Source organism: Pleurodeles waltl, chromosome 2_1, assembly GCF_031143425.1.
Source record: "Pleurodeles waltl isolate 20211129_DDA chromosome 2_1, aPleWal1.hap1.20221129, whole genome shotgun sequence".
NCBI classification, from domain to species: domain Eukaryota; kingdom Metazoa; phylum Chordata; class Amphibia; order Caudata; family Salamandridae; genus Pleurodeles; species Pleurodeles waltl.
In genome coordinates, this window is record NC_090438.1 from 364,755,636 (window position 1) to 364,782,526 (window position 26,891).

At 42.0% G+C, this 26,891-nt stretch overlaps 1 protein-coding gene across 1 annotated transcript in view; it reads right to left on the bottom strand.

The window, feature by feature from the left end:
• RPS6KA6 (ribosomal protein S6 kinase A6) overlaps positions 1-26,891 on the bottom strand; it is a 322,514-nt gene that overhangs the window by 180,425 nt on the left and 115,198 nt on the right. Inside the window, exons 6-9 of the mRNA XM_069212593.1 lie at positions 20,443-20,522; positions 14,163-14,269; positions 13,795-13,832; positions 9,640-9,782 (exon numbers count right to left, since the gene is read on the bottom strand). Of these exons, the coding sequence (XP_069068694.1) occupies positions 9,640-9,782; positions 13,795-13,832; positions 14,163-14,269; positions 20,443-20,522 (368 nt within the window). The remainder of the gene's footprint in view (positions 1-9,639; positions 9,783-13,794; positions 13,833-14,162; positions 14,270-20,442; positions 20,523-26,891) is intronic.

The following is a 26,891-nucleotide window of genomic DNA, read 5'->3' on the forward strand; positions in this document are numbered from 1 at the left end:
CCAACTTGGTTGGTGGGTGAGGGGTCTTTTTTGCATAACCTAAGTGCGTTTCTTTTCACAATTTAAGTGTTTGGCACATCACAGACGTATGTGGACACATCAAAATGATATATTACAAAACTACCTGTGTTTGGGGGGGGGGGAGGGGGCACCTATGTTTTTAGTCCTGGGTGCGGCCTTCATCTAGGGAAACCTACCAAACCCAGACATTTTTAAAAACTAGACACCCCAAGGAGCCCAGGGAAGTGTGGCTTCGTGGATCCCCCAACATTTTCTAACCCAGACTCCTCTGCAAACCTCAAAATATGCTTAAAAAAGCATATTTTCCTGACTTTTCTTTGTACGATCACCGCTCCAGCACAAAATTCCTACTCCCCAGCGTTCCCCTCAGTCTCTCAAGTAAAATGACACCTCACTTGTGTGGGTCCCCAAAGCAGAGTCAGCCTAAAGATGTATAAAATAAGAATATGTGCTTATCAACTCGCTGTGCTATACCCATAATCTCTACAAGTTTGTGGCCTCTTTCTGTTGCAGGAACCTGGCCCACCCACACAAGTGAGGTATCATTTTTATCGGGAGACTTGGGGGAACGCTGGTTGGAAGGACATTTGTTGCTCCTCTCAGATTCCGAAATGTGAGGAAAACGTGTTTTTTTAGCCAAATTGTGAGGTTTGCAAAGGATTCTGGGTAACAGAACCTGGTGAGAGCCCCACAAGTCACCCCATCTTGGATTCCCCTAGGTCTATAGTTTTAAAAAAATGCACAGGTTTGGTAGGTTTCCCTAGGTGCCGGCTGAGCTAGAGGCCAAAATCTACAGGTAGGCACTTTGCAAAAAACACCTCTGTTTTCTGTAGGAAAATGTGATGTGTCCATGTTGTGTTTTTGGGCATTTCCTGTTGCGGGCGCTAGGCATACCCACACAAGTGAGGTATCATTTTTATCGGGAGACTTGGGGGAACGCTGGGTGGAAGGAAATTTGTGGCTCCTCTCAGATTCCAGAACTTTCTATCACCGAAATGTGAGGAAAAAGTGTTTTTTTAGCCAAATGTTGGGGTTTGCTAAGGATTCTGGGTAACAGAACCTGGTGAGAGCTCCGCAAGTCGCCCCATCTTGGATTCCCCTAGGTCTCTACTTTTCAAAAACGCACAGGGTTGGTAGGTTTCCCTAGGTACCAGCTGAGCTAGAGGCCAAAATCTACAGGTAGGCACTTTGCAAAAAACACCTCTGTTTTCTGTAGAAAAATGCGATGTGTCCATGTTGTGTTTTGGGGCATTTCCTGTCGCAGGCGCGAGGCCTACCCACACAAGTGAGGTACAATTTTTAATCGGGAGACTTGGGGGAACATAGAATGGCAAAACAAGCGTTATTGCCCCTTGTCTTTCTCTACATTTTTTCCTTCCAAATATAAGAGAGTGTGTAAAGAAGACGTCTATTTGAGAAATGCCCTGTAGTTCACATGCTAGTATGCGCGCCCCGGAATTCAGAGATGTGCAAATAACCACTGCTCCTCAACACCTTATCTTGTGCCCATTTTTGAAATATAAAGGTTTTCTTGATAGCTATTTTTCACTCTTTATATTTCAGCAAATTAATTGCTGTATACCCGGTATAGAATGAAAACCCACTGCAGGGTGCAGCTCATTTATTGGCTCTGGGTACCTAGGGTTCTTGATGAACCTACAAGCCCTATATATCCCCGCAACCAGACGGGTCCAGCAGCCATAACAGTATATTGCTTTCAAAAATCTGACATTGCAGGAAAAAGTTACAGAGTAAAACGTTGAGGAAAATGGCGGTTTTTTTCACCTCAATTTCAATACTTTTTTATTTCAGTTGTTATTTTCTGTAGGAAACCCTTGTAGGATCTACACAAATCACCCCTTGCTGAATTCAGAATGTTGTCTACTTTTCAGAAATGTTTAGGTTTCTGGGATCCAGCATTGGTTTCACGCCCATTTCTGTCACTGACTGGAAGGAGGCTGAAAGCACACAAAAAAATCATAAAAATGGGGTATGTCCCAGTAAAATGCCAAAATTGTGTTGAAAAATTAGGATTTCTGATTCAAGTCTGCCTGTTCCTGAAAGCTGGGAAGCTGGTGATTTTAGCGCCTCAAACCCTTTGTTGATGCCATTTTCAGGGAAAAAACCACAAGCCTTCTTCTGCAGCCCCTTTTTCCATTTTTTTTTTAAAAAAAACGAAATTTTCACTGTATTTTGGCTAATTTCTTGGCCTCCTTCAGGGGAACCCACAAAGTCTGGGTACCTCTAGAATCCCTAGGATGTTGGAAAAAAAGGACGCAAATTTGGTGTGGGTAGCTTATGTGGACAAAAAGTTATGAGGGCCTAAGCGAGAACTATTCCAAACAGACAAAAAAAGGCCTGGCACAGGAGGGGAAAAAGGCCTGGCAGCGAAGGGGTTAAGAGTAAGTCAATTGCCACATGTTTTAGGGGTCAGAACATATGCACTGGGGTCTAAGTAGCGGTGTTCTGTTGCAGAGTCCCACAGAACAGATGCATCAGTTCACATAATATAGGGATGGCTATGCAAAAAAGATGCACCCTCACATTATCCTTGATTAATCCCTTACTTCTATGATCTACCGTATTTATCGGCGTATAACACGCACTTTTTCTCCCTGAAAATAGGGGGCAAATGATGTGTGCGTGTTATACGCCGATAAAATTTAATGGTTTTTTTTTCTGAAATTTCCTCTTAAAAAGAGGTGCGTGTTATACGCCGGTGCGTGTTATACGCCAATAAATACGGTACTTATCCCAACACCAACCATGCATTTGTAAAGACATATGTGAGCCACTGCCTATGTCCTCATCACTTTCAATGTATGGTTCCACAAACTTATCAGTTACATTTAGCTGAAATCTCTTCACTCATTTTACACCTTTAAGTATTGGATTTCCAGTAGATTATGACCCGAGGAAAGACAGCTCTGAATGGACTATTATCTTTAACTGTTTAAGGCCTGACTCAATTAATTAGGAGAAGAAAAAAAATCGGTATTAGGGGCAAACACACTGATATCTCATTCCTGCAGGAGACTTGTTTATCCCAGCAGGAAATGTAAAACAATTTAAAGCAATTAAGTGGACAGGGGGTCAGTAGTAGTCATGTACCACTCTCTCCAGATCCCTCCACAGCTTTTATACCTACTCTTAAGAAATGTAAAGTAGCAATACTATTTCTCAGATTGTCCCTCAAAAAAAAATTCAAGACTTGGACAGACACTTAGTATGCCCTCGGTCAACTTAAGAAGTGGAGCAGAGTACTGATTGTTGGCCCAGTGTACAAAGACATTTTTCACTCTGCAAACCTGAACAAAAACCCTTAATTTCTGTCCTGACTAGGTTAGTTACCAAATCTGGCAAGATCAAAACTATTGTTCGGGTGACAAATGCTGGACATAATAATAACAACAGGGCCCTCCTGGGAGAAGCCATAAGAGATTATAGTCTTGTAGATGTGTGAAGACTACTTCACCTAACAGATGAAGGCTTTTCCATTTATTCAGCGCCACACAATACCTCATTCTGTCATTATTATTTTCTGACGGCTCCCTCTTATCCTCAGGTTTATCTACTTCTATACTAAAAAGGGGACACCTTGACCCGTCCTCCAATCCAGCTAGATATATACTGGAGTATTCTCACACCGTCCAGCCTTTTGGAGAAGGCAGGAGGTTAAAAATACTGCAGTCACATGTCTGTACAAATAAAGCTGAAAATCAAAGCTCTGGCTCATCTTCTCAGATCCTTCGAGCTGTTGAGAAAGGTATATATAAGGGTCTTATAATAAAAGACTCCACTATCAATAGAAGAAAAGTAGGCAGTGAGCAGATTCGGTTAGAGACATCAGTATGATCTATAACATCGTACTATAATTCAGCTTCATGTGCGGCCCTTAGGCAGCGACTGGAAACTAAGAGGTCTTCCCTTAAGTCACTGTACATTAATGTGGTTGAACAGGTGTAAAAAATGTTATTATTAATTGAGGTGGGTGATTACCCTGTGGACAGTGAACCCTTAAAGTCACTAAATTACAACAACTCTCCGGACAGCTCCCAGTCCGGGTTCTGCAGCAACCACAGCACAGAGACCGCTCTTCTTGCAGCCATCAAGGACATCCGATCTCTTCTAGACTGTGGCCACACCGCAGCACTCATACTCCTCGACCTCTCAGCAGCCTTTGACATGGTCTCCCACAGCACACTTTGCGCCAGACTCCACGATGTAGGAATCCGCGGAACTAGCCCTGAAATGGATCCACTACTTTCTCTCCAGAATGGAAGCCGTCACCACCTGGATGAGAGAAAGCTGCCTCAAGCTCAACTCTGAGGTCATCATCTTTCGGAAACACCACCTCACCATGGGACGACTCCTGTTGGCCCAAATCCCTCAGCAACCCGCCTTCACCGACTGAGCATGCCCGCAACCTAGGCATTATCCTCGACTCCTCCCTAAATATGACCCAACAGGTAAACTCAGTCACCTTCTCCTGCTGGCACACCCTCCTCCAACTCTGGAAAATTCTCAAATGGATCCCAGCAGACTGCCGCAGGACAGTCACCCACACCTTATTCACCAGCAAGCTTGACTACGGCAACACTCTCTTCACCGGCACCATGTCTAGAAACATCAAAAACCTGCAACTCATCCAGAACACGCCTCCAGACTGGTTCTTAACTTCCCACGCCAAGAACGTATCTCCCAGCACCTGAGGACCCTCCACTGGCTCGCAATAGAAAAACAAATAACCTTCAAGCTACTCACCCACACGTACAAAGCCTTACACAATGTTGGACCGGCATACCTGAACTACCGCGGCTCCTTCCACAACCCCGCCAGATCCCTCCACTCAACCGGCTCTGACCACTAACCCTCGCATTTGAAAAACCACTGCTGGAGGACGATCCTTCACCTACATCGCAGCAAAGAGTGGAAGCAAACCTGCTCCTAGACCTCAGACAAAGCCCATCGCTCACCATCTTCAGGAAGAACCTCAGGACGTGGCTCTTCGGACGAGGATCCACCCTTCCCTCCCCCCAACTACCCCCAGGCCCTTGAGACCCTCACGGGTGAGGAGCCACGCTTTACAAAAACTGATTGATTGACCCTGTGCTCAACCGCCTGGTAGCTATAGTACAGAGCAGAGAGGCTTAACGTGTTTAAAGAGACAGTAGGTCCAATCTTTCAAGGCTCTTCTTAGGCCGCGGACAGCAGGATCAGTCCACTTCTGATTTTGCTCAGGTCCAGGAATGTTCTGAAGTGGGTGACTGGAGGATCAACATTTATGCTTTGCACTATCTAATGGGTTGGAACGACTCCTAGGCAGACCCTAACCAACAAGGTAAATGTTCTGTGACCTGAGAGAAGCCTTGGATGACTGGACACTGTCCCTCCTGTACCCAGGACAAAGAAGCTGATTACAGGGACCATAAGACTGACCTGTTCAAGCTACAGGGATACAACAAGCTACAAGAGACCTTTTCCTGAAACAACCATGCTGACCAGAGATAATCGGACCTGGACTAGACTCCACTGTTGGCATCTGCCTGACACCATGTGAGCCTCTACATGCCTTCACAGAGGTCCTTGGGGCCTAATGAAATGTGCTCTTGTGGTAGATTGGGACTTAAAGGACTAATTCAAAAGATAAAATCTTTGACTGGGAGGAACCTGGCTGGTGCGTACAACCTGTGGTGCATCGCAGTGGGCCTCAAATTGAGCCTAAGTCCTAGTGTACTGTGACAATAAGCTATCATTGGCGCTTTGTGCTTTTCTGGTGCTATTTTCCCCACAAATCTTTAAAAACTCATCTCATCCTGGTGTCACTTTGCTCACTAAAGTTTACTCTATTTTTCTAACTTAATTTGGGATTTTTATTATTGTGCATATTTATCGTATTACTGTTTTGGGGATGCATAAATACTTTAAACTTTAATCCAGTCTGCTCTGTGCCCTAGTGACCACAGAGATAAACTGAAGTTAATTTTGTGACTATAGGGATTCACCCTGACAAGGGCTGTGATTATTCCTTAAAGTGAACATTAGCCCACCCTAAATAATAATACAATTTCTTACAATACAGATTTGTGCAATGTGTGAATCAGATCAACAAGTGATATTGCCAGTTTAACCTACCAATTGAATTTTACCAACTTACTAGGATGGTTACATCTTCTTGTTTGGTAAACTGGATGTAGTGCCATTACATAAGGAGACTTTAATCTGTATCGCATCTGTAAAACATGCAATAATCCACTCAATATAATTAGACGGTAGGCAGATTTTTAAAGGTGGGAATGGCAAATGCACAACATCCATATTTGAAGGGTGTTTTAGGGAGGGCTTTCTCTAGGGGAAAATATATACCCTAAAAAAAATAAAAAAAAATGTTATATGTGCAAATGGACATGTGCATCATATATCAGTATGCAGAATGGTCCACCAATCAGAAATGCTGCACCCATAAAACCTATGTATATAAGCACACCTGGATAACTACAACAGTTGTAGTTTTCCAGGAGACCCCTTAGGATTCGCTGTGAATCCTTTAAAAGCCACACAATGGCTCCAAATGAGTATGGATCCTTCTGGAGCAAACATACGACTCATTTTCATATAATAATGTAACTGGTCCATTTGGCATTTATTGGTAAATTAATCTGAAACAGTGAGTTGGCCGGTTCATAAAAGTACATACTAAAAAGACGTTACACAATTAGAAAAAATTCCCTGAGTCCCATATGCTGTGTAGTACATTTACATTTTCTGGCAGTGTTTTAGAAAGACTGATATTTCCACAATACAGCTTTGCATGAAACATAATATAATGTTGTGAGTATGTAAGGCAAAATACAACAGTCTTGGTCACCATAGGAAAAGCTACAATATTCATAGGTCAGTGAGATGGACTTCAGAACTGAATCAGCCAAAAAAGTGAGGGAGGGGTGGGGTGTCAGGGCAAGTGTTTCCCGTTCACATTCCTAACTCCTACTTACAGCTGCAAATATAGCTGGTCAGTACTCTATGTAAAAGAAACAGACTCGAGTATTCAGCATTTTTAGTTAGTTCCTAAAGTGTGTGAGGTCTAGGTGTAGGTGACTAGAAGTAAGTTTCAGATTTGTGGGGCACACCTTGTTAAGAACTGGTTAAGAGATTATTTAATTCTATATCAGGACCGGAGACTCATATTATGCTCAAATCTTCTTTAATTTCCACTCAGCAGCCTTAAGTAATAAACATTAACACTTCAAAGACATATATTGCCATAAGTCTTTGCTGTCAGAAACTGATGCTTTTACACACGATTCTTAAGGAGTTGTAAGGGATTTATTTTAGGTTGGCCTGGCTATACTGAAGAAGGTAGCATTAGGAGCCAATATAGTGACACCATGACTAGATTCATGTGCTAATGATGGAAAATGTATATTAGGCAGGCTGGATCCTGTATGCAGCAACACTTTTTTCTGTATGTCACCAAGTGCTGCTTTAAGAAGACCCTTCAATAGAGCATTTTCTCTAAGCTACTCTGAATATTAATAGTTCAAGTTCTAAAGTACTGCTGGTGAATGAGTGAGGGACAGAGACAGAGACAGAGAGAGACTTCTTATTTATTGTTAGTGAGGTTTATACTTCTGATGAAATCTAACAGAAAGATACAGATGTTCATAGCTTTGTCTTTACTGTTATACAAAGGACTAAAGACTCTGGCATAGCAAAAACACGTTATTTCAGAAAGGACAAAGAGGTATTCTGATAAAGGATATACTGATGAAATAACAAAAAGCCTTCAGGGAATGAATTTCAAACATGAATAGTTGATCTAACTTCTAGAATACATTCAGGGACCAAGAGACAGATTTTGATATGTATCCTATAAGACAATCTACATAATATTTGGTGTGAATACATATTTGGTATAGATTTAGTGCCAGAGGTACCTATGATTATCCTTGCTAATCAAATAGAAAAAAACATCATCCTGATTTACCCAAAACATACATCCGTAATGGCAGAGGAGCATCGCCCCACTGCGCGGGCAGATTAAAAATAAATTGATAATAAAGCTATTTTATTATCATTTTATTTTTCACCGGGTGAACCGATCTGAGTCTCAGCAGGGCTAGGCAATCCTAGATTTACAGTGGCAAGGACAGGGAGGAGGAGTGGTGGCAATGTAAGTGTGTGTGTCAATTTGGCCGGCCGTCTTAGGACAGCCACCCGGCATGGGCACTTCTAGTTCTCCATCCTCAGCTGTGTTGCACAGCCAGGTGGAGATTAGGCTCTCAGTACCTTAGTGAGGCCTACCCCAGGCTGCTCAGACCAATCCTGGCACTGCTCTCATGCTGGGTATTAGCATGAGAGCAGCATCTGGATTGGGTGGGAAGTCTGGAAGTCTGTGCTGGCCCATGGACTTCCGAGAGCAGAGGAGCACCAAGACTGCCAGCAGTGGTAGCATCAAGTAAGTCTTTTTTTTGGTTGGTATTTGCTTTCAAACACCAGTGCTGCGCCCCCCATCCCAACACACTGACATCCTGCCTCTGTGCTGCCCCGCCACTTGAGCAGCAACTGCTACTGATCAAACTACTATGATGCAACTGCACTATTTCAGTCTCTATTCCATACATACTTCAGTGGACTGTCTGTTTTAAGAACTATCTGCCTTGGCATGAATGGTGGAAATGTGAATTTAAACATTTCCTTTTGTATCTACAGGTCATGAAAACTGGGTGGCATCATTCCATTTCTTGCATTTAAAGACAGACATTGGCAAAACCAACATAACTGGACTTTCCTAGAAAGACAATATAACTGGCCCTTTCATGGTCCTCTGCAATGCTACTGCCTTTGGGAATCTTTTTACACACACAAGATAACTTACAATGGGTTTTTCATTTTTAAAAATTATTAATAAAGTATGTAAGTAAGCACTCAAAGATAACACTTCATAATTGTTTAACATTACATAATGTTTGACGCACTGTTAGTGCAACAGCGATCTTTGAAAAGGCAAGCAATGTTAAAATGCTAAAAAATATTAAGTGTGGGTAAAGAAAAAATAATGTGAATTAAAAAAAAAAGATGGAGCACTGAAAACTATTTTTAAGGCGGATGTGTGAATTCTGCACAAGTAAAATGAAGTCTCTTGCAGAAAGGAGAGCCAGTGACGGATGTGGGCTCACAAACTGCACCATGTTGTAAGCTGTAGTGCTTGGAACAAGAATATGAATGACAGTTTAACAAACCAATGCATGAAGAGAGCAGACTCAAAACATTTGCATATGTACATGTTATTTAGAATTGCAGGAAGCATGAGTCTGGCAACAGTTATACCTGTTGAAAGGATAGACTTAAAAAGTGAGACATTTTACCATAATTTAACTCTGCCATATCCTAGAATTGAAAACTACTCAGATTTCTTTGAATGAAAACAATGGCCTCTGAACCACAGAGTACACAATCATAATTAGTGCCATATACACCCAAGCCAATACCATGCATATAAGACTAGTCTTGGTTAATTATTCAGAATAGCATCACCTAGAAATGCCACTTATATAGATCAATTATTACAATTCAACAATCTAATTGCAAGGTAAGTAGTGTTATACTAATTCTTACCATAAGTACACCAAAAGACCACCAATCTGCACTTTGCGTATGACCCCGTCTGTTTACCACTTCAGGAGCCATATACTCTACAGTGCCACAAAATGAGTACGCCTTCTTTTCCTGATCCACAGATTCCTTGCTCAGTCCGAAGTCTACAAAATAAATCATGCTTTAAAATAGGATTATTCTAGAAATATGACAAACATATAACATACTATACTGGGGCTATTATGAGATGGTGCAATTATATTCTGGGGAGCACTCGGCAGCGATCTCTCCTCCAATGGTAAGGAAAGGGCTGAATGAAACTTCTAAGCAAATAAATACATATATACATACATCACTGTTCTAAATATAAACAAAAATATCACACCAGTGGCTCTGCACTCCAAGGTGAGGCCTTGTTCACAGAATGTCATTCACAGCCTCATTGTGATTTTAAATACCCTATTAGAAGTGCGCCATTACTCTACCCCTTAGAATGCCTGGGAAATGTATTTCTTTGTCAAACACAGTGCAACAATGCTATGGTGTACAATCAAAACCAGTCATACTAAGGATTTTTATAACCCAGTAATAAAGTATCATGTCCAATTAATACCTGACTAATAGATTAACATAGTTCATCCATAATGTCCGAATTGTTGCAGTTCATTGAAAAAATGATTTTCCTATAAAAATGTTTAAGACAAAACATGCATTCTAGATATAAATTAGCAAGAATTATGTGCCATATAGGTAGATCCAGGCAAAATATTACTACCTCTAATGGTAATTACAGGGAGATTTTGCATAGAAATGATTCCTCTACTTATACATGTCATGTTATTCTTGAATTCATTCTCTAATTGTGTTGTGAATGGCATCCTGTGAACAAAGCCACATCATGGCCAAAACATGTTGGGATTAAGCAAATTAACTATAGCCCTAATTTGCTGAAAAAAAAAAAAAAAATCACTGCTCATCTTGGAATGTAGAGCACCTGGTGTTTTTTTTTTTTCCCCCTCCGAGCTGTGAATACTTGGGTGGTCTGCCTTTTTCTCCCACATCGCCTCATAATAGCACTGGGAGTAGTCAGCTGCATTAGGATTAAGATATATATATATATATATATATATATATATACACACACACACACACACACACACACACACACACACACACACACACACTTTTATTTTAGCTGTTTTTTACCCGAGTCCTGACAATTCAATGGGTTCAAGCTAAAAGTAGTTACACATTCCTAAAATGTCCACCACCACTCCACTCAGAACACTACATATAAGGAACAACTCTACAATGAGTGTATGAGTGTGAGCTCTAAATGTTATGCAATGGAAAACAAAACACAAAGGTATCAGAATCAACCATGTTTTATTGTCAGAGCCTGATTCATACAGCCCTCAATGAGATGATATTGCCTTGAAGTACATTTGAGCATTGACTTTCTGAAATCAATTCTTGCATACTTTTAACACAAGAACTGACAGAATAGAAAAAATAATGGAGAGAGCTGCATTAAATCTGCAGTATGGTGTAGTTAGTCAAAATATAAACAGACCGACAGCCTGAGATTGATATGTAAATCATTCAATTTTGGTAACTTGTATCATAGAAGCTTTTTAATTTACTCTGAAACAACATTCATTCAGTTCATATGAATGTCCCCGTTGGCATGGGGTGGGAAGCTGCAAACATGGTAGGAACGGATGTGATCGCTGGCAAGCCAGCAATTAATTTTACAAACAGGGTACTCTGAAGATATCGATGTATTGTACGGTGCTACATTCTTTTGCGGATCTGGGAGAAAGTTGAAAATGTGAATGAATTGGGATCTTTACAAAATATTACCGATTTTGGTCGATTCTCCACCAAAGTTGCACATGAGGGTGCGGGAAAGAGTCAGAAACGTAGAATACAAGGTGGGCTTCCATTGGACGGACATGCATGCCTGTCCAATGAACGTCTGATTTTAAAAGAGAAAACGAGAGTGTGTGTGCTTGTGTACCCTAGGCCGATAAATTCACTTAAATGCTTAATGGAAGAACAGTATCATTAAGAGAATTTCTTTAACTAAGAACAGCCAAATGTGTGATCTCCAAATGTATGCACCAACTGTATGCCCTACTATAAAACTTCAATATTATTCTAAGATAAAACAGTAACCTAAATGACATTTAAGAGATATTATTATTAAAGAGTGTTGACCAATCATATTTGGATGAATCATAGAGCCATACATTCTAATAGAAAACAACGGCTTGAGCCTTTAATCAAAACTAGAACTAGCAGTGTTGGACGATAAATATGTGCCTAGCGGAAAACTATTCAAATAATGCCATTCACATCTAAGAGGAAGAGGGGAAATACCAATTCTTACAATAAACCACACATTCTGAAGAATGAATTTTTGAGAAGCCACAACACACCATCAGAAGTGTGTCACAGCACAAAAGTGTTGACGTCATATTATTCTCGCTGTACCAATATAAAATCTATAAGTGCTCCTACAAAAAGTTATTTCCTTTGCTTTGAAAGACCACAAAATCTGCCATTTTTTGCAACTTATCATTATCATGCAAGTCTGGCCCTGAATGCTTCTTTGTTTAACAGTCATTTTCTTTAGGGCTTTTTCTGGCTTATTGCAATCTGACAAAAGTTGACCTCCTTTGCATTACATAGCAACATTATATAAATGATTCAGACCCATTGCTGGGAGGAGGCAAAATAGTACAGGAGAGTCATGATACTTTAAAATAGCTTTGACTGTAGATATAATATGCAATGAAGTCGATCTAGAATTAGAGCATTTGAACGTTGGGAGCTCCATTGCAGACAATGGAGTGCTCCGGGCTTTTACTGGCTGGTAAAAGCCCAGAGCGTCAACATTCCAATGTTCTCTTTGTTCACAGCAGCAGCTGTGAACAAAGGCCTCACAAGGAATTTGTTTTATTTAATAGAACGTTCTGCCCTCTAGTGGCAGAATGTTCTAATACCCTTAGAGCCTGCAACGGCTCTGGGCTTCTAATAGCCGGTAGAAGCCTGGAGCGCCAATATGTCAATGTTTTTGTTCACAGTTGAGCCCGAGGGAATTTAAGTTTCAATCCCCTCAAGCTCCGTTAGGCCTTTGTTTTATATATTAGAGCATTCTGCCCCATAGTGGCAAAATGTTCTAATAGCCTTATAGTCCTTTGTAGCTGGGCTATACCGGCATTAGAGTCTTGCTCCTTTATCAAAGGCCCTCGCCTTCGGCTCAGGTCTTTAACACTGGGGCATGCCTTTAATGCTGTATAGCCCGCTACGGCAGGCTATAAGGCCATAATGGAATTGTGTGGAAATATAATACATTCATTTTTGGTTGCTGAGAAATGCTACTTTGTACACTGTGCACAGGATTAAGGCAGGGTCTTGAACAGAACGCTAGTTAGTATAAGCTTTAGAATTGTGAAATCAAGGGACGGCAAACTAAACAGATAAGCACGTTTACCCCAGAGGTTTCACTTGAAATGTTGTCTCTGGGTGTGCATATTACTTTTGTAAAACTCTCACTATAATTTTATAATTGCTTTCGCCCAACTGCTATTTTTCTCTAGATTTTATCCATTACATTATGGATTCCCTGGGAGGTTGTACCCAGGATAAATATTAGATTCCGAGGTGGAAATGCAGTATTTGTTAATGATGTACATTTACAGAAGTACACTCACACTGAGCTTCCATCTCCCTGCTAACACGTGAAAGTGATTTCAAGCAGTGACAAGAGCTTTAGCGTGCATGCACACAGCTGGAACAGAAGCCACCAGGAAAAACTCTGACAGCTTGATGTTAGGTCTTGGGCCCGGTGGCATCGCCTACAGAAAACAAGTCAGTCTGGGAAGCACCTGGAGTATTACATGAAAAGGGCTTTAACATTTAGAAATGAAAGCATCATGAATGGTTGCGTTTAAAAGATACCAGGCAATATAGCTTTAGAGTGGTGTTCAGGACGGCATATCATTGCTTTTTTGGACTGTATGATAACAGCTCAGACTTACAAAGAATATGAATGAAAAGCAAATAAATACTTATGGAGGTACAACAAGTAATTGGTTCTCTTACATTTCACTGAAGTACTGCTAACATTACTGCAAGTATGAACACGTTTGCTATGCAGGTTGGACCTACCTGTTAACTTGATATGTCCTGCTTCATCAAGCAAAATGCTGAAAATTAAAATCCACATTCACCAATACACATAACACAAGATATGTTATATAAAAATAAGCATAAAACAAAACAGTAACTAAAATTAGTTGTTAAATACATCTTTAATAACTACTGTTTAAACAGAAACAGATTACTAGAATATTATGTGAACAGAAGTATTCCTTTTTTAATATTAATTATTAAATATATAGACTGGGGCAAAAGTAAGAAGCCACTATTCTTAACATTTGTAACTACCAGTAGTTAAATGCAAGTTATTTATATGAGAGGGTGCATTAATATATACTTATAACATTATGGAGTTCAAAGAATGCATTGTACTTTACTTTTCTGGCTTCAGGTCCCTGTACACAATTCCCAAGCTGTGCAGATGATCCAAAGCAAGTGCCAATTCTGCGAGGTAGAATTTCACATCTTCCTCTGTAAACATAACCTAATAAGAACTGTACAGATTTACCTTTTGATTTGTGCTTCAATTCCCAGTAACAAGAGGTAATAAAAAAAAAACAAAGTTTCACCCTTGCCCATAATCACGTTAACAATAAAGCACACATTATACTAACAGTAAATTTCCTGATAAAAATTAAATTAGGATATGATTTGTGCAGGTATAACCAATAAAATATTTCCTTAAATTTTAAATGTGTGAAAATTATTCTTTTTCTTCAAGTGCCACTTTGAGTTATGCAAATGCAACATTTTTCAATTTCAACGTTTCCCACAGGCTAGACAGCAACTTGTGTATTTTGTATTAGTTTTCACAACTTAGAGGTCACTTATTTGAAAGTGCCCCAAAGCATAAAAGCGGCCCAGCTAAGGAATTAATCAGTAGGTACAAACTAAAAATATATATTCTTTTACTTCAGAATGATAGTGAAAAAATTTTGTTGAGTATATGTATTATGCAAAAAGAACAGATGATGGACGGAAATGCAGAGCAAATCAAACATTCACCCCACAGTCACACAGATCTGGGTTTAATCCATATATTTTTTTTTTAAATCCATCATTGTTTTGCTCACCGCGCCACCCCAGGTTGGACCCAGCCATATGCAAATCAGTCTTGACCCTGTTCCTCATGTGAACAGTCCAGCCCGAACTGCCAAGCCAGGTCCTCCGTGGACTTGCAACAAGCATCCTAGGACCGTTTTCAGGGTATCACCCTTCATCAGCTAGGCTAGCTTGAATCCAGTGGCACAGTGAGCACGGGACCCACGTCTGGGCTCTTTCTGAGACAACCGGTGCTTAATTTGAGCCAGTGATTGCCACCGGCACTCATTTTTGGGGACCGGCACCTATTTTTTTTGTATTAGGCGTTTACGGAGAGCAAAATATGGACAAACACAAAAGTGGCAAGATGGAGAGAGAGAAAGATAAAAACCACAACGCAAAGGGAGAATGCAGGCATGAAATAAAGGAGCAGGGAGTGTCTGGTAGCAGATTAAAGAGTCATCATGTGAATTCTAGACAACCGAGAACAGGTATTCGGCGCACTGACATTTAATTGCACCGGCTGGGGGCTTCTAAGCCAGAGCTAACCACATCATGGACCGCTCCCAATCCGGTTTCAGGAGCAACCACAGCACCGAAACTGCCCTCCTCACAGCCACAGATGACATCCATACCATACTGGACCATTGAGATATGGCTGCCCTAATCCTCCTAAACCTCTATGCCACTTTCAACACCGTATCCCACACCACCCTATGCACCACACTGAAATATGCCGGCATCCGCGGCAAGGCCTTGGAGTGGATCTGCTCCTTCCTCACCAGAAGGACCCATAGAGTCAGACTCCCGCCATTCTTCTCAGAACCAAAAGAAACCTGCTGTGGAGTACCCCAGAGTTCCTCCCTGAGCCCAACCCTCTTCAATACCTACATGGCCCCGCTCGCCAAAATCAGCAGACAGCACAGCCTCAACATAGTCTCCCACACCGACGACACACAGCTGATTCTTTCCCTCAATGACGAACCATCAACAGCCAAGAGCAACTCCATGGAAAGAGAGCAGTTGCCGACTGGATGATAAAAACAGCTCCCTCAAGCTCAACTCGGACAAAACAGAGATCCTCATCGTGGGCCACACTCCCTCTGCCTGGGACGACTCCTGGTGACCAACTGCCCTTGGAAGCACCCCCCCCGCTCACCAACCTTACATGCAACCTGGGAATAATCCTGGAGTCCACGCTATTTATGACCCGCCAAGTCGATGCTGTCTCGTCGTCATGCTTCCACACACTCTGTTTCCTATGGAAGATATTCACATGGTTCCCCAGCCAGGCAAGAAGGACGGTCACCCACGCACTTGTTAGCAGCAAACTCGACTACTGCAATGCTTTCTATACCAGCATCACGAAGAAGCTCCAAGTAAGACACCAGGGAATTCAAAAACCAGAAGCCAGACTCATCATAGACATCCCCCGCCACAGCCATATCTCTGCCCACCTTAGGGATCTGCACTGGCTCCTCATCAGCTAACGCATCACCTTCAGCTCCTGACACATGCTGTTAGACTTGGCATCCTTGGTAGGTCTCCCTTAACTTTGTGCCTCTGTTTCCCAGGTTGTTGAAGTGTGCTGGACTCTGTTTTTGCTGTTTTTGTTACTCTGGGCGCTTTACCACTGCTAACCAGTTCTGAAGTGCAAGGGCTCCTATACAAAATGTGTATGTAATTGGTTTATCCATGATTGGCATATTTGATTTACTGGTAAGTCCCTAGTACAGTGCACTAGAGGTGCCAAGGGCCTGTTAATCAAATACTACTAGTGGTTCTGCAGCAATGTTTGTGCCACCCACATTAGTAGCCCTGTAAACATGGCTCAGACCTGCCACTGCAGTGTCTGTGTGTGCAGTTTTAAACTGCCAATTCAACTTGGCAAGTGTACCCACTTGCCAGGCCTAAAACTTCCCTTTTCTTACATCTAAGACACCCCTAAGGTGGGCCCTAGGTAGCCCGTGGACAGGGTGCAGTGTCTTTTTAAGGTAGGACACATACTAATGTGTTTTATATGTGCTGACAGTAAAATACTGCCAAATTAGTTTTTCACTGTTGCAAGGCATATCTCGCTCATGGGTTAACATGGGGGCTACCTTTAAATATGATTAAAGTGTAGATTCCCTTTGGGAGCAGATGACATGTGGAGTTTGGGGTCTCTGAACTCACAATTTAGAAATAATCTTTTAGTAAAGTTGGTTTTGAGATTGTGTGTTTGAAAATGCCACTTTTAGAAAGTAGGCATTTTATTGCTTAAACCATTCTGTGACTGCCTGTTTGTGGATTCCCCGTCTGGGTTAATTTGACAGTTGGGCTGTTTGCACCTCTCTCTAGACAGTGAAACAAAAAGAGCTGGGGTGTAGCCTGCATATCCTGATGAGCCATCTGTGCTAGGAGGGAAGGGAGGAGTGGTCACTCACACCTGAAAGGGCTGTGCCTGCCCTCACACAATGAGGTCTCCAACCCCCTGGTGTGTGTCTGGGGCCTGGCCTGGGCAAGGCAGGATCTCACAAACAAGAGAGACTTTCCTTTGAAGTAGGCCTACCTCAAAGGCCAAAACGGGTATAAGAAGATCACCCAAACCGCTGAAAAATTAGATCACTTCTGAAAATTAAGAGGAACCTCTGGCAAGGAGAAGAGCTGAAGAGCTGAGGAGAAGTGCTGCCCTGTCTGTGACTGTGCTTTGTGTAGCTATCCTGCAGTTGCTGCTTCTGCCTGTGAAAGGGAACAAAGGGAAGAAATCTCCAAGGGCTTGAACTGAGCTTGCCTCCTGTTGTTGAAGTCTGAGGGCCATCAAAGACTTCCCCTGCCAGCACCTGGACTCTCTGCTGAGACTCCTGCCCTGCCAAGTGGTGCCCTATCCAGTTCCTGGGCCCTTGAAAGGTGAAGCTGGCAGCCAAAGACTGAAAATCCACACCCAGACCGCCATGTGGGGACATTTTTGACACATCTTCCGAGATGCGGCTGAGAAACGACGCGCCACCGGCTTTCACGGCTGAAATCTATGCTCAACCTGTATCGAGGCTGGAAGATCGTCATAACGCAGCTGGAGAAACGACACGCAACACCTGCTGAGGGAGGCTGTTAACGTCGCAACCCCACATAGTGCGGTTTTCGGGTACCGTGCGACTGGATTTTCAACACAAACGTCGCTGGGTGCGGAAAACCAACACAAAGCCTGCCTGTCTGGATCAACGCATCACTCTCCTGCGAGAGGAAAAATGACACACACTGACCCGACCAGAGGAGGAATGATGCATGGTCTCACTTGCGAGTGAGAAATCGACGCAGTGCTGACCTTTTCTGACGCACACTCGCCTGTGTGGTATTTTGACACAACCCAGGTACTTTTTCACTCTAACAGTGTTAGCACTGTTTTCTAAGGATTCAAGACTCTTTTTGCTTTTTAATTTATAACTTGACATGTGTATGGTGGATTTGTGTCGTTTTGGTCTTGTTTTGTTTAGATAAATATTACCTATTTTTCTAAACAAGTCTCGTGTTTTCACTGAGTTACTGTGTGTGTTGGTCCAAATACTTTACACCTAGACTCTGAAGTTAGGCCTGCCTGCTTGTGCCAAGCAACCAAGGGGGTAAGCGGGGTTAGCGGAGGGTGATTCTCCTTTCCCCTGACTAGAGTGAGGGTTCTTGCTTGGACAGGGGGTAACCTGACTGCCAAAGACCCCATTTCTAACACACGCTTACAAGGTCCTGCACAATATTGGACCAGCCTATCTCAACCATCACCTATCTTTCTATACCCATGGCAGACAACTCGTATCTTCTCTACTTGCCCTCGCCCTCACCCCTAGAACCAGGAAGAGCACAGTAGGAGGCAGATCGTTCTCCCATCTCACAGCGCAGGCCTGGAACATGCTACCAATCCATCGAAGGCAGGTACAAGAAGGACCTCAATACTTGGCTCTTCGACTGATCCTCACCCCCATGACAGAACCTTAAGACCCCATGAGTGATAAGCAGCGCTACACATACTGCTGACTGATTGAAATACGCACCTGATTGCAAGCAGATAGGTTAAAATAGCTTAGAGGGATTGAGAGCCAGATGTAGCCTCAATGTGAGTGACTGCAATGCTGGCAAAGATGATCCCGATTTTATACCAAGTTATATCAAACTAAATAACACTAAGCCTGATAACACTTGAGCCACAAAAAATTTAACTTGTGGTGCTCATCATTCAACAACTGGAATTTTAAGCACTGAATTCTGTGGCATGATCAAATATGTTAAGAATCTTTTCATGAGGAGTGTACTCTGTCCACTCTTATCAGAGCTACAGCAGTTACATTTAAAACAATAAGCAAACACTATTTGTGTACACAGTATCACTGCATAGTTTCCTTATAAAATTACCCACTTAGGGTTCAGTTTCCTTATAATATTACCCACTTAGGGCTTCAGACGGAAAAATGCAATTCAGACATAATCAAGTGATACATTATACAGAACAATATTACGGTATGGAGCATCACTTCAACCTAGAGGCCAGTTTTCAGAAGTCGTCTACTGGCACAAAGTCTGAACAATTTGTCCATTTCCGTACAGCAGTAATTTGTGGTGGACACAAAGTAACGATAACAACGAAAAAAAGCTACAAGACCATGTGGTGAAAATGGCAGTTTCCAGACAATGTGTGCACAGGTCCTAACATGCATCTTGGGCTGTTGGACAGCAGACGCAACAGCCTAAAAGCATGATGGAGCGAGCCAGAATCTCCAGCGAAAGTACTACTTGGTGATCACATGAGCGATGGCAGCAACAAGTTCCAACAACAACAGTAGTGTATGGCGATCACATGAGCGGTGAGAGCACATCCTGTGCGGAACAATCATTGTCAGACACAGTTCGATTCATTGCTATGGAACTCGGTCCCGGAAATGAAGGGTGGGGCATGCTCGTGGAAGAAAACAAGATTCTCAACCATGCGGAATGATAATAGTGCATATGATCAAAGATAAGGGGCTGATTTTCAAGTGAAAAGAAAGGCAAAGTAAGGATCGTATAATTAAGGCAAGGTCAAAGCACTTGCATGGCTTAGAAAATTATCTTTTGTCATTGTTGGAAATGTTACTGTTCAGATACTAAGCCACCGAGTTAAGATAAAAGACAAGTTTGTTTGTTTTCAGATGGAACGTTAAATCTATTCCAGGAAATTAATCACCACACAAAATAACAGAAAGCAGACACCCCATCCTGAGCATCGTGCATTAGCCTCGCTTTCAGAGTAAACTTGTACATGCCAATATTGGTGGAAGCTTCAGAAAAAATAGATCATGTGACATTAAATCTTAACGAGCCAATGAACACAGCATTGACCCCCAAACCAGCATTTTGTACTACAGCCATTATGTGAAAAAGATGACATGTCCTTTTATGACACAATAGTCTTGACGTGAGCGCCTCTGCTATACAACAAATACTGTCAAGCTGCTGAAAATAGCTTTTTCAGAATTATGAGGAGGTAATACAATATCCTAAACGTTACCACTCTGTCAGCAGTACGAAAGATATTGATTGTGGCTAGTAAGAACAAACAAAAATAAAACATTTTTGGAATGAAAGCAACGAATTAAATATTCAGATACGTACCTCTTTGGATAATCGCGTGAACACATCGCCTCCCCTGAGAAAATCCAATATTAAATATAGCTTCCCTTCTGTCTGAAAGGCTGATTTTAAAGAACAAGTCGTTACACATATTTCCTTGCCACGATACAACTGTACAAAATGAAGATGCAGTAGCTTACACTTTAACTGCAAACAAACAATGGATGGTGGGTGAAAGGTCAAATGATGCAGAATGAAAAAAGGCTGTGGTGACAAATCATGGCCTTACTATTCCAACTTAAAACAATGTTTCTGGGAGCCATGTCACAAAATTCGCAGATGGGTAAAACGAGTTTTAGCACATAACACTTACATATGTAGAAACTTTTTTTTTTTTTTTTTTTTGCAAAATCGAAATTATTTAAATTTACTAAAGTGTCTGAAAAATGGATCATCCTGTAAACAAGCATTTATCAGAATGTCAACCCTATTGATTTCTCAGTGCTATTCAATCTGCATTAATTTCACAAAATTCAGAGGACCACATCAAATTCACAAGTTCCCAGATCTCAAGAGGCCGAGTGTGTAATATGAACATTAGTTTGCTGGCGGGCGGGTGTTTTCACTTAACACTGCGCCAGTCAAGTTCAAGTTTGTCTGATTAATTAAAATCATTACAATAGTAAAACACAACTACACATATATAACTATACAAGATTAGGCATGATCAAATCATTATCAAGAAAGAATGTTAAAGTGATTCGTATAAATAGCCTGACCTGTAGCTTCAATGCCGGGAACTGGAATTAAGTGGCTACGGCTGCATACTGCACAAGTTATAGGTGCCGGTCTCTCAAACTTATTTGCCACACAAGGGTGCAACAGATGGAAATTATTCACAGACTACTCAGGAGAGATCAAGATTTTTAACGTTATGACCCCATCACTATCTTCTGAATAAAATTTACATATTCTGTAAAAGTGCATTGGTGCTTGTAATAATCCATTGGCTAAATATTTCTTAGGAAATATTGCAGATTGCTCAAAACGAGCCGATATCTATTATCTGATTCCTTAAAACCATCACTCTTCTAAGACAATCGTGGGTAATTGAAACCATTCCCATAATACAACTACTCAAGCATATGCGATTGTTCTTCAACTAATTAAAAAGGATAAAAAGTACTTGTTGGTGATTATTTAACTTTGACCTTTAAACCTGAACAATATGATGGGCAGTTTGAGCAGTTCGCAATTCTTAGGACATAAATTCTGCTGGGACTTCCTGGCATAATCCTTTGATGGCCAGCTTGAGTTGAAGGTCAGGGAGCATCAGGAAGTCCAGACAGTGCTGAAGCCAGGAATTTGAAGTTTAGCTGCGAGTTACTTGGATTGAAACACGCTACCAGGGCTTTCCTACACATCTGAATGGCTCTGTCTTTCAAGCTTCTCTTCAAGGGTTTCTACCAGAGGTTCCACCGCTGGGGGCAAATGCAAATGCCATGAATAAGATCTTCCTCCTGTCCGTTGCAATGCCTGCATAGGGTTAAACTTGGGTGCTTCCATGCTGGTGCAATCGCCAAGGTCAGTAAACTACCCAGACGTAGGGCCATTAATCTGTGTTTAATTTGCACAGAGAACACAAATGAAAGGTATGCAGCTAGGACCAATGAGGTGTAATACTTTATGACCAGCCACATGAGCTAATGTGCACTGACCTTGACTTTACCTTCAATAAATAGCATTCGTTTTGAAGCCCTACAGGTTCCCTTCTTAAAGGAATCATCTGTCACACTGGCCTCCCAAAGTTCTTTCAGACTCGGGAGATTGATGGAAGTATACAAATATGCATTATGCACTGATTGCCGGTCGTTTTGAACGACTGTCCAGAGGGCACTATTCATGTTGTCTTGAGCATGGCTGATCTTGTACCAGGTCTTAATGGAAGCAGCTCTTCTGGCCAGGTCTTGCCTCATTAAACCAAATTGTAGGTACAGTTGGGCTGGGGATGTGTGTTGAGGTAGACTGAAAACTCGTCTTAATGTATTCATCTGGATTTTGTCTATAATCGCAGCATCCAGACCTTGCATGGCCACACTGGCATCGGTGAGAGTAGGGAGTGACTTTAAGGCAGTGACTGCTAGGAGCGGGTGATATGAACACCCGTTGAGTTTCCTTGACAAGATGGTAAAAGCATGTGTCAAAGCTAAGGCCTTCTTTCAAATGTATTTCTTCTGCTGCATGAAAGACACTTGTGTCCACCGAGATTGGTGACCCCATTGTCCAGGAAGGGTTGCCGGCACCACTGTGGCAGAGTGCTCAAGTTGTGGCCTGGACGAGAGGATTACTGCCATGACCAGTCATGCCGACAAACTGCACCTGACTGATTCACTGAGGATCGCAAAATCCCGCCAAAGATGTCACCACCTCACTGGAGCTCCAGTCTGGAGCCACAGGATGGGTTAGGGGAAGAGTGACTGTGCCGTCTTGGCAGATCAGTGGACAAGCCGGCAGTGCTGCTCGGAGGAGACAGCCTGCTCCATGCTTGGTGCTGATGCATGAGCCGTGCAAGGCTCATCCAACAGGATCTGGACTCAGGAGTACCCTCCAAGAGGGCACTCGCTGTACCGCTGAACACTATCAAACTGACGGAGAAGGGTAAGACTGGAACGAGGCCTGTGGGGCACTGGGGGTCTAGCACCACAGACATATTTGACCAATAATTAAAGACCCAAAAGAGACTCCTTAGTATGCATTTCATGAATGCGGCCACCACTGAACAGGGAAGGGTGGGACAGGGATTTGCCTGACAACTCCTAGAGCCCCGACATCAAGAGGAATGTGCTACTGCATATAAAGTATTGTTATTCCTTGCGCTCTTCTCCCACTAGACGAACTCACGGCAGGCACGGAACTTCCACCTGGTCAATATTTGCTGAATGTCTCTATTTCCGCCATACTAACTCAAAATTGGGGCGAGGAACAACAGGAACCCACACATCATCTGGTCATTGAATACCTACACACATTAGGAATGGGTGGCCATAAAACCCGCTGGCTTTCCAGTGTCACACACTGTCCTTTCCCTTACACGTCTACAAGACCAGTGGGATGCAGCCTTGGGCTGTGCCTGTACCAACAGCAACTGGCAGATTATGCTAACATATCTCTCTATAGTGTCCAGAACCACACATTTTAACTTGATCCAATCCAACATACTGCAGAGGGCCTATTTAACCCCCTGTAATATCAATAGATACTTCCACTGTTCTGATGCAGCTTGCCCACTCTGTCTAACCGCAGATGCAAGGATACTAAACATGCTCTGGTCTTGTCCAACACTAGCCACATACTGGAAATAAGTCATAACTCTCTGCACAGGTGCTGTCCTCCCTCACAACTGGGAGGTCTTCATTCTGGGGTTATAAAAACATACTAAAATATAGGGCAGTGATGAAGTTTGTGGAGCTGGCCCTTCTCTTGGCAAAGAGGCTCATTACTCGGTAGTGGAAGGTGGCAATTCCACCAGCGGCCTCTTCATGGATGCTCTCCTTGCAGGCATGGGGCAGAGCAGAGGGCACACTGTTATGCAGGGAAGAATTAAAATGACTCTGCAAATAGCCTATATCCGATCTCTGGGAAGCCCTCCTGGATAAGTCCCATGAGAAGGCGCAGGCTGCTCAGCCTCCTCCCTGATTTAATACGTCATTTCAGGATTGGAGACACTAATGGTGTACAATCCTGCCTCAAGAACGAGTGCAGCGTTTCATTCCACCCCTGCCCCCCTGCTCCCTTTCCCTGTTCCATCCCTATTACCTTCTTTTGTTTATTGTTCCAGAAAAGGGTTATGTTTTCTTTTATTGTAAACTGGCACATTTGATTCTTTAATAAGATGTGCATTTGACATCTTTTCCGTACTCCTGTATATAACACTTGATTGCCATTATTGCTGACGCTACCTTGTCTCTTTTTCACCTTTCCTCTCACTACTAATTACAAGTAATGGATAGATGTGCATTGAATGTTCATGTGTAATCACCAAGGAAAACCTTTTTTCTCTTATTTGTATTTTTTATCCTGTCTGCAAACAGGGTCCTGAGCAATGATGTTTGCGCATTGATAATTACCTATTTACAACAAAATGGAAATAAAAAGATCTTTATTCCTTTGCCTGTGTTGAGTTTGAAATATAATACTTCTTTTTCTAATAGAAGCAAGTACTGGACTGTATTATAGATTTATTGTTCACAATGTGTGCCCCTCGAGTCATGAGTCGTGTTCTTTTGCCTTATACTCACCACCCACCTGAGGGAGCCTTTGACTGCTCATTCACAGCTAACACTCAAAGTCAAGTACACCAGGGGTACTTGGGCCAGTTGCTCAGAATCCATAGAAGGTGGGACCCCAGGACATCAGGAGTGAAAGTTCTCAACAACCACGGTTGGGCACAGTAACCTCTGTACTACCCGTGGTCCTCTGAAGGGTTCTAACAATGAAAAGGGTTAAAGGTGCATGAAAAGAACTAGCAACTATATTTGAACTGTTACGCAGATCAAGACTGTGTGAGACGTGTGGCTCATCTGGTAGTATTTCGGATGTGGTAGATCTATGATGCGAGCTCTTGACCAATTTCGGATAGATCGTTACATCTAAAAATGGTTATTTCTACTGGCACAAAGTATACTTCTTGCGACTTCAGTGGCACAACTGTAAAGTTATATGTTGTATTGTTATCCCTGCAGCAGTGACTTAAAAGCTTTGAAATAAGTATTTAAAAAGAAAAGAATGACCATGAGCTATCAACAGACTTTGTTTGAAGCAAATACAAATTTCATAAAGATCGAGTTGCACACAAAATAACCCTCATTTTGAGTATACCCTTCATTACAGACAATCCACAATACTGGCAATAGTTTCTTTGTAATTCCAGTTCAAGAAACAATAGTCAACGCATTTCATCCACATGCTAGTGGGACGTCTTCAGGGCAAGAAAGGAACAAGCTGTTAGGAATCATGTCCTCTTGCAAATTCACAACATACTGTTTTCTAGACCTGCAATGGTTTGTCTTTTGGCAACAAAGAAATATTTGCTGTGCTCGAAATATTACATCAAAGGCTTGAAAACCACAAGGGTGATTTCACGGTTATACTACAGAAAGTCAATAGTGTTTTGTGAGAAAAAAAAAATGCACCTCAGGTTCAACCTGTGTCTCTGATGTCAAAAAGAGACGATCGTGGTGCCACCCAGATATGACAAGTTGTGCTCAAGTTGAAAATGTCTTGCTTAATGACAAAATCTGTTCTTCTGTCACTGAGCGTGATTCAGGTAGCATAGATCCATGATCTCTGTGAAGTTAAGACCACTGTTGCAAGCAATGTTAACTCTACAGAGAAGAAGGTGTTAGTTTGGGTGTTTATGATGTGCTTTATTCACAAGGTCCGTAGAGACAATGCATAAATACAAAAAATTGAAACCTGTGAACAGATGATTCCATACTTGTATATACAAATGTACAAAAAATATGTACCCGACAGAACTGGGAAGACATTCCTAAGGGAGAAACAGGAATGCTGCTGCTCACACCAGATCAATCCATAAATGCTTACTTCACCAACAGCTAAGTTCCTCTATGCAGTTACATGGCAATCTTCGTGAAGTTCCAGTGATTGAATTAAACAATATTCACAATCACTGTTTAGTTGCTTCAACAGGGTGATTTTATGAATAAACAGTCACTATGTAATCCAATGAAAATAAATCCTACCAGAATAAACCCTAGTCTAAATGGTACTTGGGTATTACCATATGTTTTAATATATATTATCCTAAACTACACTTTTTAGAAACAGTGGCAGGAGGTTCAATTGATATAACATGTTTGTATTTGAAGCAGACACTCAATGCTGACAGAGCCTCTAAACTGAGGCTTCCTGTAGTCTAGTGATACAGAAGGAAAAATTCAACATAGGAAATGGACAACAGCACAGGAAGTCTGCCCCAGACACCACATTAGAGGGACCAAATTGACCAATGGCATGATTTGGGATTGACCTACTTCTGCCCTGTTTCCTGTAACATTATGCATGCTCACAGGAACTCTTGAAAGCCAAGTCCCAAAAACAATGAAAGTGCTCGGCCAACACAGCACTCCCTTTGTAGACATCCAAGAATGCAGACAAAGGGCTGTATGGGCAATTCCACATGGGCTGCACCACTGGCCTTGTTGTCAAAGACTGTGAGGGGGTACCTGCAGTATATTCACTTGCAAGGCTGCTGCCTCTGAGGTAAGAACCTGATACTAACTTATCAGGACACAGATTGAAGTCTTCAGGCCACCAGATCTCAGGCACTCCGCAGCCATTAAGTTGTGCTGTGAGGCTCCTGGAGCAAAAGGATCTGATCAGTTTCAATATGTTCGGAAAAGGTCACAGAAAAGAAAGGTTTTTTCCACTGTTTTATCCTCAAGGCCATAACTAGTAAAAATGTGTTT